At 39.9% G+C, this 13,919-nt stretch overlaps 1 protein-coding gene across 5 annotated transcripts in view; it reads right to left on the bottom strand.

Moving 5' to 3' along the window:
* Window positions 1-8,322: 8,322 nt before the first annotated feature.
* The window catches only part of LOC132398279 (ribosomal protein S6 kinase alpha-6), a 174,906-nt gene continuing 169,309 nt past the window's right edge, over window positions 8,323-13,919 (bottom strand). For all 5 annotated transcript variants that reach the window (XM_059977463.1, XM_059977465.1, XM_059977467.1 and 2 more), the window contains one exon: window positions 8,323-8,832. In XM_059977463.1, the coding sequence (XP_059833446.1) occupies window positions 8,707-8,832 (126 nt within the window). In that variant the 3' untranslated portion in view covers window positions 8,323-8,706. The remainder of the gene's footprint in view (window positions 8,833-13,919) is intronic.

Below are 13,919 nucleotides of genomic sequence, written 5' to 3'. Positions count from 1 at the left end.
GCCCAGAACACATCCTCCAGAGTCAAGAAAGCTCACCAATGCCCCTACTTTCTGAGGAGGCTGAAGAAAGCTGGTTTATGGACACCAATATCCACAACCTTCTATAAATGCATGGTTGAGAGCATCTTAACATCACTGTGTGGTATAGAAACTGCCCTGTGGCGGGGGGGGGGGGGGGTGGTGGGTGTCTGCAACAAAACAGCCCAGTGCATCACTGGCACCAGTCTATCCACCATCAAGGACATAAATACAGAGGTGACAGGAAGAAGCCAACAATACCATGAAACACCCTACACACTCTGCTCAAGGACTGTTTTTTCCACTCCCATCACGGAAGAAGCTAGGCAGCATCTACACCAGGACCAACAGACTCAAAATCTGGCTGATGAATACCTCCACCCATTAATGCACTTAACCACTCTCCACCACTACCACTTCATCGTTTCATGTCTGAGTCACCTTATGCACCTAGTGTCACTTTATAGTATGTACATACAGTCTATGAATATAGGCTAATCTTATCTACTTATATGTATTGTGTCCTTTATGCATAGTTATTTTTATGCTCAAACAGATCCAGAGTAGCAATCAATCTGTTTTCCTTTACACTTGCATCCTGACAAATGACAATAAACAATCTTGAATATAGAATGATAAAGGCTTATGCAGTTGTATTGAATAGGTAGAGACTGGGAGAAATTTAGAAGTCAGGAAATGATAGCAAAACAAAAAAGAAGAACAAGTGATTTAAGATATATAAGAGTGCAGCAAAGATTGGTTCCTCAAAGGTTGGCTCAATACTTCAGGAAAACAAAGAGACCAAAAAATATTGTTTCTTTCTTCACTGCAGAATACATACAAATGTATCAAAATTAGTAGTAACCACGTGGCTACAGAAAGAGGAACTTGAAACAAAATCTCTACAGAAAATGTACTCAGCAAATCAACTAGAGTAAGGGCTAATAAATCCTCCAGAAATGTTTGCTTGTAACCTAGGGTTCTAAAATACTGGCTGCCAAAATCATTATCCTCAAATTCTGAAAAGGTCCCAACCATTTGTTAAATTTGTTGTTCATTCGTTCAATAAATGATGGAGACAGAAGAGAGGGCAGTAACTAAAGGGCAGATAGTCTTGTTTCAGTTGTTGAGGAAGTGCTGGGATTCATTATTAAGGGAACAAAGTACAGGATTAGGGAGAGTTAACATAGGAAAAAGATCTAATGTAATCATATTTATTAGAGCTCTTTGACAAGTGAGCAACAAGGGATAAAAGAATGCAAAGTTATGTTGGGTAATTAGATTCTCAAAGGTATTTAATGAGTTTGAGTAGAATAGGTTACAGATAAAATTAGAGAGGAATGAATTTCTGTGAAACAGCGTAGGTCCTATGGGCTAGAATGGCCCCCCTCTCTCCCATTGTAAAGAAATATGAAAAGTTGATCATATGAATGTGAAAATATGAAAGTGAAATATGAAAAAATATGAAAGAGTGTAGAAAAATGAGTACCAACCAACAGGTCATTTTAACGTTGCTGTAACTAATGGGGTACCTTACAGATCAGAACTGAAATTAACAGTCTACATTAATGAGTTAGGTAACAGAACTATTACTGCATCCACATTTGCAGATGGTACAGAAATAGATGGGAAGAGTAATTGTGAGGAAGGCACAAAGTCTGGAAAGGAATAAAGGATAGACTAATGGGCAAAAAATAGTAATATGAGCAAAAATGTGAGATCAACACCTTGGCTGTAAGAATAGAAAGTGGTAAAATGGATCCAACATATTAATGTCAATTTTCAGAATTGTTTTTGTACAATTGCTCAAGAACAGCAAATCTTTATAAAGGGAATCAGAATCAGATCAGGTTAATTATCATTGACATATGTCATGAAATTTGTTGTTTTGTGGCAGCAGTACAGTTCTAAGATTACTAAAGCTTACAATAAAAATAAAACAAATAGTGCAAGAGGAATGGTGAGGTAGAATCTTGAAAAGTCTTTCTCCTACACACTTTGGTAACATGTCATCAATGGACTGAATTCCATGTTCGGAGCTTGCACAAATCCAAGTGATGTCTGAATACTGCAGCTTGGTGAATTAAGTCTGAGCAGTCTTGATTCTGGAGTGTAGTCATCTCAGTTGAACAGCCTCCATTAATTCTGAAGATGAGCTCCACTCCTTTGGTAAGATTCAACATTGCATTTTAAAATCCTCCAAGTTCATTGGAAATTATTGTCCTTTCCTCTAACATACCCATTTCCAGGTTCTGTCAACAGGCCTATAGAACGAATTAAAACAAAAAAAGCCCTAATGAAGAACTGTTACACATCCTCTGATTCATGAGAATCTCTGCCTCATGAACACTTAGTATGCAGAAGCTACATTCGGGATAGCTTTGAGAGACTTGTGACCATGCTTTGGAAAGCAGAGCCTTCTGTAAACTGCAGAAGGAGCAGGTAGCTTCACAAACTATTCACATGACTGACCCATCAACTACCATTCTACCCCATCTATGGGGAAGTCTGTGGTTTCACACTCATGAGAACACCTCAGATGCCACAGAATTCAAGTAAGTGACCCTTGGATTCCAAGGGACTACCTGAAATGAATTATTTCTAATCTAATTGCAATTATGTAACAACCTCATGAAAATCACAGAAAGTTGAAGGAGAAGCAACCAGGATATTCAAAGCTGTTTCACACTAAACATTTGGCTTGCAGGCATATCTTCAAAAAAATCTGGCTCCATAAAATTATTGAATCAGTAGCCCAGCAAAAACAAAGTGCAATCTTCAACTGAATGCACAAGGCCACATCTCAACAAGATTGAAGGTTCTACCCACCTTTTAAACTTACCCAACAATACCTTACAAACTCCTACTATCCAACAATTAGAACAGCAAATAAAATGCTTAAGAACAGTTGTCACCACATTTGTCACACCCTCTCAACCAGAATCTACATCACTCTTTCTTCACAATGATTAGTTCAAATTCCTTTAACTCTTTAGGACTTTAAGTTAGCAGCAATGGCTAATTTAAGATGAATATGTGCTAATCATAGAGCATAGAACAGGGCAGGTGTTTTGATGACGTATATCAACCGACTACACCATCAAACTCACCCTCCTTTCTACAGTCCATGACCCTCCATTATTCTTATATCCATGTGCCTAAGAGGCTTTTAAATGACCAAGTCACACTGGCCTATGCCACTACCACTGTCAGTGCATTCCAAGCACCTCCTCTGATATCTTCCACCACTCACCTTAAACAGATATCCTCTGGTTTTGGGCACTGCCACCCTTGGATAAAAGTTCCAGCTGTCCACTCTTTCTATGTATCTCATAATTATACAGCTATGAAGTGGCCTTTCTTCCTCTATTGCTCCAAAGAGAAAAGCCCTAGTTCATTCAACCTCTCTTATGTTCTCTAATCCAGGCATCCTGGTAAATCATCTGCAGCCTCTCTAAAGCTTCCACATCCTTCCTATAATGAGATGGCCAGAAATAATCACAATACTAACCAGAGTCTTGTAGATCTGTAACTTCACCTCACAGCTCTTGAACTCAAACCCAGACTAATGAAGACCAGCACATCATATGCCTTCTTAACCACCCTATGAACCTGCACAGCAACTTTGAGGGATCTATGGGTCTTGGACCCCAAGATCCCTTTGTTCCTTTACATTACTAAGGACCCTGCCATTAAAGCCAGGGGCTGGAGGGTGACAGCACAGAAAAACAGGTGATTGGCTGGTAAGGTGTTTTTTAAATCCTCTCTGAACTAAGGCTGTGTAAAAATTACATTATAAAAGTGGAAGCATGTGCTAAGCTAGCCCAAAAATAGCTGAATCGTGACATTTGACAAATAGAATTTTAAAATATGAATTAAAGGATAAGGTGATTACAATGAAGGTCACAACATTAGGGCCGTACAGTAGTGCAGTAATTAGCACAATGCATTACAGTACCAGTGACCCATTACTGCCTCTAAGGAGATTTAAGTTCCTCTCGTGACCATGTGGATTTCCTCCTACAGTCCAAAGACATAGAGCTAAGGCATGTGGGAGGACAGATGATTGGGAAATTTTTAAGGAACAATAGAACTGAACTAAAAAGGCAATATGGGGAGAAAAAATGAGGTACCAACACAAGCTAGCCAGGAATATAAAGGAGGATAGCAAAAGCTTTTTTAGGTATGTTAAGAGAAAGAAGATAGTTAAGAACAATGTTGGGCCCTTGAAGAATGAATTGGGTGAAATTGTTATGGGAAACAGAGAAATGGCAGAAGAATTTAATAAGTACTTTAGATGTCTTCACTAGGGAAGACACAAGCAATCTCCCAGATGCTTGGATGGGCCAAGAACATAGGGTAACAGAGGAAATGAAACAGATTGACATTAGGAAGGAAACGGCGATGAGTAGACTGATGGGACTGAAGGCTGACAAATCCCCAGATCCAGATAGTTTGCATCCTAGGGTACTAAAGGAGGTGGCCCTGGAAATTGTGGATTCATTGGTAATCATTTTCCAATGTTCCTTAGATTCAGGATCAGTTGAATGGCTAAATGTTATCCCACTTTTTAAGAAAGGAGGGAGGGAGAAAACAGAGAACTATCGTCCTGTCAGCTTAACATCAGTAGTGGGGAAGATGTAGAGTCCATTATTAAAGATGGAATAGTGGCATATCTAGATAGCAGTGATAGGATTGGGCCGAGCCAGCATGGATTTACCAAGGGCAAATCATGCTTGACTAATTTATAGGGAGTTTTTTGAGGATGTAACCAGGAAGTTAGACGGGGGAGATCCAGTGGATGTAGTGTACCTCGATTTTCAGAAGGCATTTGATAAGGTCCCACATAGATTGGTGGGTAAAATCAGAGCTCATGGCATTGGGGGGAAGACATTGACATGGATAGAAAACTGGTTGGCAGATAGAAAGCAAAGGGTAACGGTGAATAGGTATTTCTCGGAATGGCAGGTGGTGACTAATGGGGTGCCACAGGGCTCGGTATTGGGACCACAGCTGTTTACGATTTACATCAACAATTTAGATGAGGGCATTGAGAATAACATCAGCAAATTTGCTGATGATACTAAGCTGGGTGGCAGTGTGACATGTGATGAGAATGTTAGGAGAATTCAGGGTGACTTGGATAGGCTGAGTGAGTGGGCAGATACTTGGCAGATGATGTTTAATGTGAATAAGTGTGAGGTTATCCACTTTGGGAGTAAGAACAGGAAGGCAGATTATTATCTGAACGGTGTAGAGTTAGGTAAGGGAGAAATACAAAGAGATCTCGGAGTCCTTGTCCATCAGTCACTGAAGGTGAATGAGCAAATGCAGCAGGCAGTGAAGAAGACTAATGGAATGTTGGCCTTTATTACATAGGGAATTTACAAGAACAAGGAAATTTTGCATTTGTACAGGGCCCTGGTGAGACCACACCTGGAGTATTGTGTACAGTTTTGGTCTCCAGGGTTAAGGAAGGACATCCTGGCTATAGAGGAAGTGCAGTGTAGATTCACGAGGTTAATTCCTGGGATGTCCGGACTGTCTTACGCAGAGAGGTTAGAGAGACTGGGCTTGTACATGCTAGAATTAAGGAGATTGAGAGGGGATCTGATTGAAACATATAAGATTATTAAGGGATTGGACAAGATAGAGGCAGGAAATATGTTCCAGATGCTGGGAGAGTCCAGTACCAGAGGGCATGGTTTGAGAATAAGGGGTAGGTCATTTAGGACAGAGTTAAGGAAAAACTTCTTCTCCCAGAGAGTTGTGGGGGGTCTGGAATGCACTGCCTCGGAAGGCAGTGGAGGTCAATTCTCTGGATGCTTTCAAGAAGGAGCTAGATAGGTATTTTATGGATAGGGGAATCGACGGATATGGGGACAAGGGAGGAACCGGGTATTGATAGTAGATGATCAGCCATGATCTCAGAATGGCGGTGCAGGCTCGAAGGGCCGAATGGTCTACTTCTGCACCTATTGTCTATTGTTAATTGGTCACTGTAAATTGTCCTGTGATTAAGCTAGATTAAATTGAGGGGTTGCTGGGCGGCACAGCTTGAAGGACTGGAAGGGCCTACTCCGTGCTGTATGTCAATAAATAAATCATTTGTGACAGGGGCATTAATGATGCCAGCTTCAATCTTTGTTCTCAATAGAAGAAACAAACCTTTCTTGATTCTGGAGTTTCAATCCAGATCTTCTTTTATTTAGTGGAAGATATCGCCAGCAATACTTGAGTCCTGATCCACTTATTCATTTGAAGAATTAGATTGGTATTAATTGAAATTAAAACCTCACACAAATAGGGAGCACCGTGGGTAGAATCTTGAAATTAAACATAGCATTCATTTTAACACAACACACATAAAATGCTGGAGGAACTCAGCAGGTCAGGAAGCATCTACAGAAATTAATAAACAGTCGACATTTTGGGCCGAGACCCTTCTTCAGGAATTCACTTTCTTGATTATGAATACCTAATATGTAATCAAAAATTCCTCTCTAGTTTCTAGAACATTAAATAGTAATGTCAAATGCTGGAAATATTCATCTACATTTCTTCCAAGACTAAACCTCTGCAAGACGTAAACAATGTTCAGGCATGGGACGTTAAGTGGAAAATAATTCAAGACGTGCAGGAAGATGCTGCGGAGCGGTGGTCATGTTCCCGGTCACTTCACAGTCTGGCTTGAAGATCCCCGTGGTTCCTCTTTTCCTGTGACGGCAGTTATCTGGCTCTTCCAGATGAGATACCTGGGAGTCAAGTTCACCAAGCCCTTCACAAATTTGTAAAACCATTAGCGCATTTAGACAGTTCAAAAGTGCATTGCTTCAAGGGAAGTTACAGGCTGCAGATTGCAGTGATAACAATTCAGCACATGTATATCTAATAGTTTTGTGAGCTGCCTACAAAACATTGCCATATATCATCAGTCCCATCTTTATGTATCTGTGCATGAAGAGGGAAATGTAAATCCCTAGGAACTGAATCCAGATGCATCTTAGTTGCATTCATGAAACAACCCGAAAGATTCAAATCACCATAACTGAACAAATAACTTCAAAATAGCAGAATTTTAGGGAAGGTTGCTTTCTTTGAAGAAGTGATTTTGAAGGTTTGTTTTAATCTCAGCTTTTATTCACAGCCAGAAATTTCATTGTTGATTATTCTCCAATTTAATCGCTCTGCTACTACGAGTAATCTTGTTTTTTGGCAGCAAAGGTGTCATACTCTGAAAAGTAATTTCTACATTTTCTCATCTTTCTTCCCTTAAAATGTTCCTTAAGAAACTACTTATTTGACACCTGCTCTAAAAGCCTGACTTACTCCTCAGCAAACTGCATTCAATACTACCAACGTGAAACTCCTTGGGAGTTGTTAATACATTAAAGATGCAGTAGAAGTAATGTTAAAGCAGATTGTTTCTGCAGTAAACATAATAAAGCTAAAGTACATCAAAATTTAGCATTTGTTATCCAGTTTGCAATCACTAATGTGCCTACTTCTAAATCCTAAATTCACCAACATTATGTGCAAATTTAAGAAACTCTTAAGAACTTATAAAAAGTTGCAAAATATCTCACTTGAAGATATTTTGGGCGTATTGTATCTGTCAGCTTCTAAACATTATTGAATTACACAGAGAAAAAGATAGATTTGATAAATCAAACCTGATATTATAGCAGTAATTGACAAAAATTGTGTATGATCTTCATAAATGGAAGAGTACGTATTTTAAAAAAGTGAAGCAATTAAAATGTCTCATCTTAGTTGTAGTTTCCTATTTTGCTAGAACTGAAATTCAAATCCAATCAAATACAAATAGTGTTCTTGGATATGTGTGCAGCTAATTCTGAGAAAAACAAAGGCAGTTTCAGTTCACTGTATCAATTACTTTCCATTTCATAAAACACACAAAACAGAATTAAGCTATTATGGGGCTTATGAAGATAAAGTACATCAACACTAAAATGCTACTTTCCTTATGCCCATTTAGAAGTAACTTTAAGGATCTACTGCCTTGGTGCAATTACTGTGTGCTCCTTAAACAATTTTAAAGATTTCAATAACAAAAATAAAATATTAACTAGTGTTTCCCTTGGAAACTCCTTACATATTTCCAATTTCAGAAAAAATGCAAAACTAAATAAAGAACATTTGTTAAGGAATAACTTTAAGGCTGTTGGACAACATTAATTCAATCCAGAATAGTGTTGTGCAATGTGACATTTTAATGACAATATATAAATTGACTTCAAAATAAAACTTTATCTGAAAGCACTGTATTTCTTGAAAATGAAAGTAAATAAATAAAATAGAAAGTTTAATTAAACAATATTTTAGAACAAGATCACAAAAGCAAAATAGCTTTGAATATAGGCCACCAGCGACCCACTTCCTTACTCTGCTGATCTCGTTGCTGTCCTGTTTAAAATTTTTATGCCCTTTTCAAAACTGCAATGTGAGTGCAATGAATTATATTCCATAACTCTTTTGTAATTGATATAATCATATCATTGCATTTTTTCATCAACCGAATTTTTCATGTCCTGATTTGGTATCCAATCTCCCAACCCCCAATGTCAAAAAAAGGAAAAGCAAAAACTCTAGGTTTGTGCATCCTCCAGGAGCTTGCAGCCATTCAAATGAATTGAAAGAGTCATACAATATTGGTTCCTACATAATTCATAAGTCTGTTGAGGTAAGTTTTTTCATAACTCTGCGCTGGGCTAAACTTGAAGCTGCAACTGGTTCCAACACTGGACGAAGGGTCTTCTGGTTGAGGGCAGAATATGTAGCAGCCATGGCTCCCTAGGAATGAGGATACACTTTCATTAGGAAGCATAATTTTAAAAAAACTTTATTTACCTTAGAATAAAGTTAATTTGTTGTCTGTTTTCAAAGAGCACTGCATTCCCCCCCACATTTACTATTATGAAGGCAGGCCAGAAGCGCTAGTGAGTATTTCATTGAGAACACAGTTGCTTATCAGAATTATACCATCCACTGGACTAAAACCATCATTTATGTTAATTTCTATTATACTTCAAGAAAACTACTGCAATCTAACACATGGAATGAAATGCAGGAAAGAGCTTGGTATTATTTTCTTAAATCAGAAACAGGCCCTTTGGCCCATCCAGTCTCTGCTGAACCTTATTCTGCTGAGTCCCATTATCCTGCACTTCAACCATAGCTCTCTTCCATACCCCACCTATCCATGTACTTATCCAAACTTCTCTTAAATTTTGAAACTGAACTCGCATTCACCACTTTTACAGGCAGCTCATTCCAATTGTCACCACCCTACCCACATGTTCCCCTTAAACATTTCACCATTCATTCCTAACCCAAGACCTCTAGTTGTAGTCTTACCCAACCTCAGTGGAAAAAGCCTGCTTGTACTTACCCTAACTATACCCCTCATAATTTTGCATACCTTTAACTCTTTCCTCATTCTTCTACACTCCAGTATATTAAGTCCTAACCTATTCAACCTTTCCCTATAACACAGGTCTAGACCTGGCAATGTCCTTGAAAGTTTTCTCTGTACAGTCAGCCCTCCTTATCCACAAGGGATTGGTTCGGGGATCCCTCACGGACAAGTCTGCAAGTCCCTTATTTAACCGGTTTCAGTGCGGTGGACTTTAGGACCAAGTGGAACCCCTGACTTTATTTAACCTGTCTCAGAGCAGTGGTCTTTAGGACCCGGCAGAGCTCTGAATCCGCAGTGTTTCTGTTCACAAAAGTAATCATGATCACAATTGAAGATAAAGTGGAAATAATAAAGTGATCGGTAAGAGGTGAAACGCCAACAGTCATTGGAAAAGCGTTAGGCTATAGTCAGTCAATGATTGGAACAATTTTAAAGGATAAAGTGAGAAAGGCCCTGCCCCAATGAAAGCTGCAATTATTACTAAGCAACGCAGTCATTTAATTATTGAAATACATACATTTCTTAAGTGTTTTATATGCAGAAAGATAAAATATATACTATTTTCTAAGACAAATGTTGACTAACTGACGCTAAATAATACTGGATGTAGCTGTCCCGACTTAGTAACAGAACTTCTGATTTTTTCCATCCCGATCCACGATAACCTACACACGTCCTCCTGTATACTTTAAATCATCTCTACATTACTTATAATACCTAATACAACGTAAATGCTATGTAAATCATTGTTATACTGCATTGTTTAGGGAATAATGACAAGAAAAAAAGTCTGTACATGCTTGAAGAACGAGTGCTGGAAGAGCACTTCTGGGTTTTCTTGATTCGCGGTTGGTTGAATTTGTGCATGCAGAACTCGCAGATAAGGAGGGCCGACTGTACTCAGAAAATCTTATTGATATCTTTCCTGGTAGGTTGACCAGAGATCCACACAATATTCCAAATTAAGCCTCACCAACATCTTATACAACTTCAACATCATATCCCAACTCCTGTTCTCATGATTTTGACTTATAAAGGCCTATGTCTCAAAAGCTTTCCTTACAACCTGTGTACCTGTGGCTGTGATGCCACTTTCAAGAAATTATTATTCTGTAATCCCAGATCCCTCTGCTGTACTGCACACGTCAGTGCCCTACTGTCCACCATATTACTCTGATTGCCCTCCCAAAATGTCTGCAATAAATTCCACCTGCCATTGTTCAGCCTCAATTCCCAACTGGTCGAAATCCCTTTGATATCTTTCCTCACTACCCATTACAGCCCCTATCTTGGTGTCATCCACAAATTTGCTGATCCAGTTTATCATATTATCATCCATATCATTGATATACAGTGCTTATAAAAAGCATTCACCCCCTTGAAAGTTTATATGCCTTATTGTTGTACAACATTGAATCCCAGGGGATATAATTCGCTTTTTATTGACACTGATCAACAGAAAAAGACCCTTTCATGTCAAAGTGAAAACAGATCTCTACAAAGTGATTTAAATTAATTACATATAAAACACAAAATAATTGATTGCTTAAGTATTCACCCCCTTCAAGTCAGTATTAAGTTGATGCACCCTTGGCAGCAATTACTGCCCTGAGTCTGTGTGGATAGGTCTCTATCAGCTTTGCACATCTGGACACTGCAATTTTTCCCCATTCTCTTTACAAAACTGCTCAAGCTCTGTCAAGATTGCATGGGGATCATGCGTTAACAACCCTTTTCAAGTCCAATCACAAGTTCTCAATTGGATTGAGGTCTGGACTCTAACTTGGCCACACCTGGACATTAACTTTTGTTTTTAAGCCATTCCTGTGTAGCTTTGGGTTTATGCTTGAGGTCATTGTCCTGCTGGAAAATAAATCTATTCCCAATTCACAGTTCTCTTATAGCCAGCATCAGTTTTTCCTCCGGGATTTCCCTGTATATTAGAAACATAGAAAACCTACAGCACAATACAGGTCCTTCAGACCACAAGGCTGTGCTGAACATGTCCTTACCTGAGAAATTACCTAGGGTTACCCATAGTTCTCTATTTTTCTGAGCTCCATGTACCTGTCTAGGAGTCTCTTAAAAGACCCTATCATATCTGCCTCCACCACAGTCGCTGGCAGCCCATTCCACACACTCACCACTCTCTGCATAAAAAACTTACCCCTGACATCTCCTCTGTACCTACTTCCAAGCACCTTAAAACTGTGCCCTTTCGTGCTAGTTTTTACAGCCCTGGGAAAAAGCCTCGACTATCCACAAGATCAATGCCTCTCATCATCTTACACACCCTCTATTAGGTCACCTCTCATCCTCTATCACTCCAAGGAAAAAAGGCAGAGTTCACTCAATCTATTCTCATAAGGCATGCTCTCCAATCCAAGAAACATCCTTGTAAATCTCCTCTGCACCCTTTCTACGGTTTCCATATCCTTGAGTACAGTACTCCAAGCGAGGTCTGCATTCATTTTTCCCTTCACAAGCCCCCATGGCCTGCTGCAGTGAAACATCCCCACAGTATGATGCAGCCACGACCATGCTTCGTGGTAGGGATATTGTGTTTTTGATTATGTGTGGTGTTTGGTTTACACGATATATAGCGTTTAGTCTGATGGCCAAAAAGCTCAATTTTGGTTTCATCAGACCACAGAACCTTCTTCCAGCTGACATACACAAAATGCTGGTGGAACGCAGCAGGCCAGGCAGCATCCATAGGGAAAAGCGCTGTTGACGTTTCGGGCCGAGACCTTTTGTCAGGACTAACTGAAAGGAAAGATAGTAAGAGATTTGAAAGTAGGAAGGGGAGGGGAAAATGTGAAATGATAGGAGAAGACCGGAGGGGGTGGGGTGAAGCTGAGGGCCAGACAGGTGACAGGTGCCTGTTCTCCAACTCCCTCTGGTGCTCCCCTCCCCCTTTCTTTCTCCCTAGGCCTCCTTTCCCATGATCCTTTCCCTTCTCCAGCTCTGTATCACTTTCGCCAATCACCTGTCTGGCCCTCAGCTTCACCCCACCCCCTCCGGTCTTCTCCTATCATTTTGCATTTTTCCCTCCCTCTCCTACTTTCAAATCTCTTACTATCTTTCCTTTCGGTTAGTCCTGACGAATGGTCTCGGCCCGAAACGTCAACAGCGCTTCTCCCTATAGATGCTGCCTGGCCTGTTGTGTTCCACCAGAATGTTGTGTGTGTTGCTTGAATTTCCAGCATCTGCAGATTTCCTCGTGTTTGCCTTCTTCCAGCTGACTTCAGTCTTCCACGTGCCTTCAGGAAAACTCTAGCCAAGATTTCATGTGAAGTTTTCTCAGCAGTGGATTTCTCTTTGCCATTCTCCCATAAAGCTGCAGCTGCTGAAGCACCTGGGCAACAGTTGTATGCATAGTCTTCTCATCTCAGCCTCTGAAGTTTGTAATTCCTCTAGAGTTGTCATTGGTCTCTTGGTAGCTTCCTTCACTAGTCCCCTTCTTGCAAGGTCACTCAGTTTTTGAGGATGGTCTGTTCTAGGCAGATTAACAGCTGTCCCATATTCTTTCTATTTCTTGATGACTGACTTAACTGTACTCCAAAGGATATTCTGTGATTAGGAAATTTTCTTGTATCCATCTCCTGACTTGTGCTTTTCAATTATCTTTCCTTCATGATCTTTCCCGGTAATCTCCTTGAAAGACTCTAAAAGATTGGTTAGACACAACTTACTTATTGCTGACTATTCTTAATCAGTCCCTGTCTATACAAATTCAGTCCCAAAGAATTCCTTCTAATAACTTGCCCACTACTGACATCAGGCTCAGTGGCCTATAATTTCCCAGCATATTGTAATAGCCTTTCTTAAACAATGGTACAACATTATTTGTCCTCCTATCCTCCGGTACTTCACCTGTGCCTAAGGACACTTTAAATACCTCTGCTATGGCCCTAAAATTTCTGCACTGGGCTCCCACAAAGTCCTAGGGGACACAATGTCAGGGCCTGGGGATTAACCCATCTTAATTTGCCTCAGGACACCTCTTCCTCTATTAACCACATACAGTGCATGATTTCACTATTGCTTTGCCCCAGTTCTACAGACTGTGTCTATCACCCAAGCAAATAGAGATACTGCAAAAAAATCCATTTGAGATCTCTCCCATCTCTTTCAGCCCATGCACAGATGACCACGCTGATCTTCGAGGGCCAATTTTCTCCCTTGCTATCCTGTTGCTTTTACTATATCTATAGAGGGCCTTGGGATTCTCCTTCACTTTGTCCGTTAGAGGAACCTCGTGTCTTTGCTTTGCCCTCATGATTTCCCTCTTAAGTGATCTCTTGCACTTCTTAAACTGGAGTACCTTATTTGTTCCTTGCTGCCTATATCTGCAATTATCTCCTCCTTCTTAAATAAAGCCTCGATATCCCTTGAAAACTAAGATTCCCTAAACCTATTAGCTTTGCCTCTTATTCTCTTACTCACAAATGTACTCTCG

This window comes from Hypanus sabinus, chromosome 8 (genome assembly GCF_030144855.1).
Source record: "Hypanus sabinus isolate sHypSab1 chromosome 8, sHypSab1.hap1, whole genome shotgun sequence".
Lineage (NCBI taxonomy): Eukaryota > Metazoa > Chordata > Chondrichthyes > Myliobatiformes > Dasyatidae > Hypanus > Hypanus sabinus.
The sequence above is the reverse complement of the archived record's forward strand: the minus strand, read 5'-3'. Positions and strand labels throughout refer to the sequence as shown.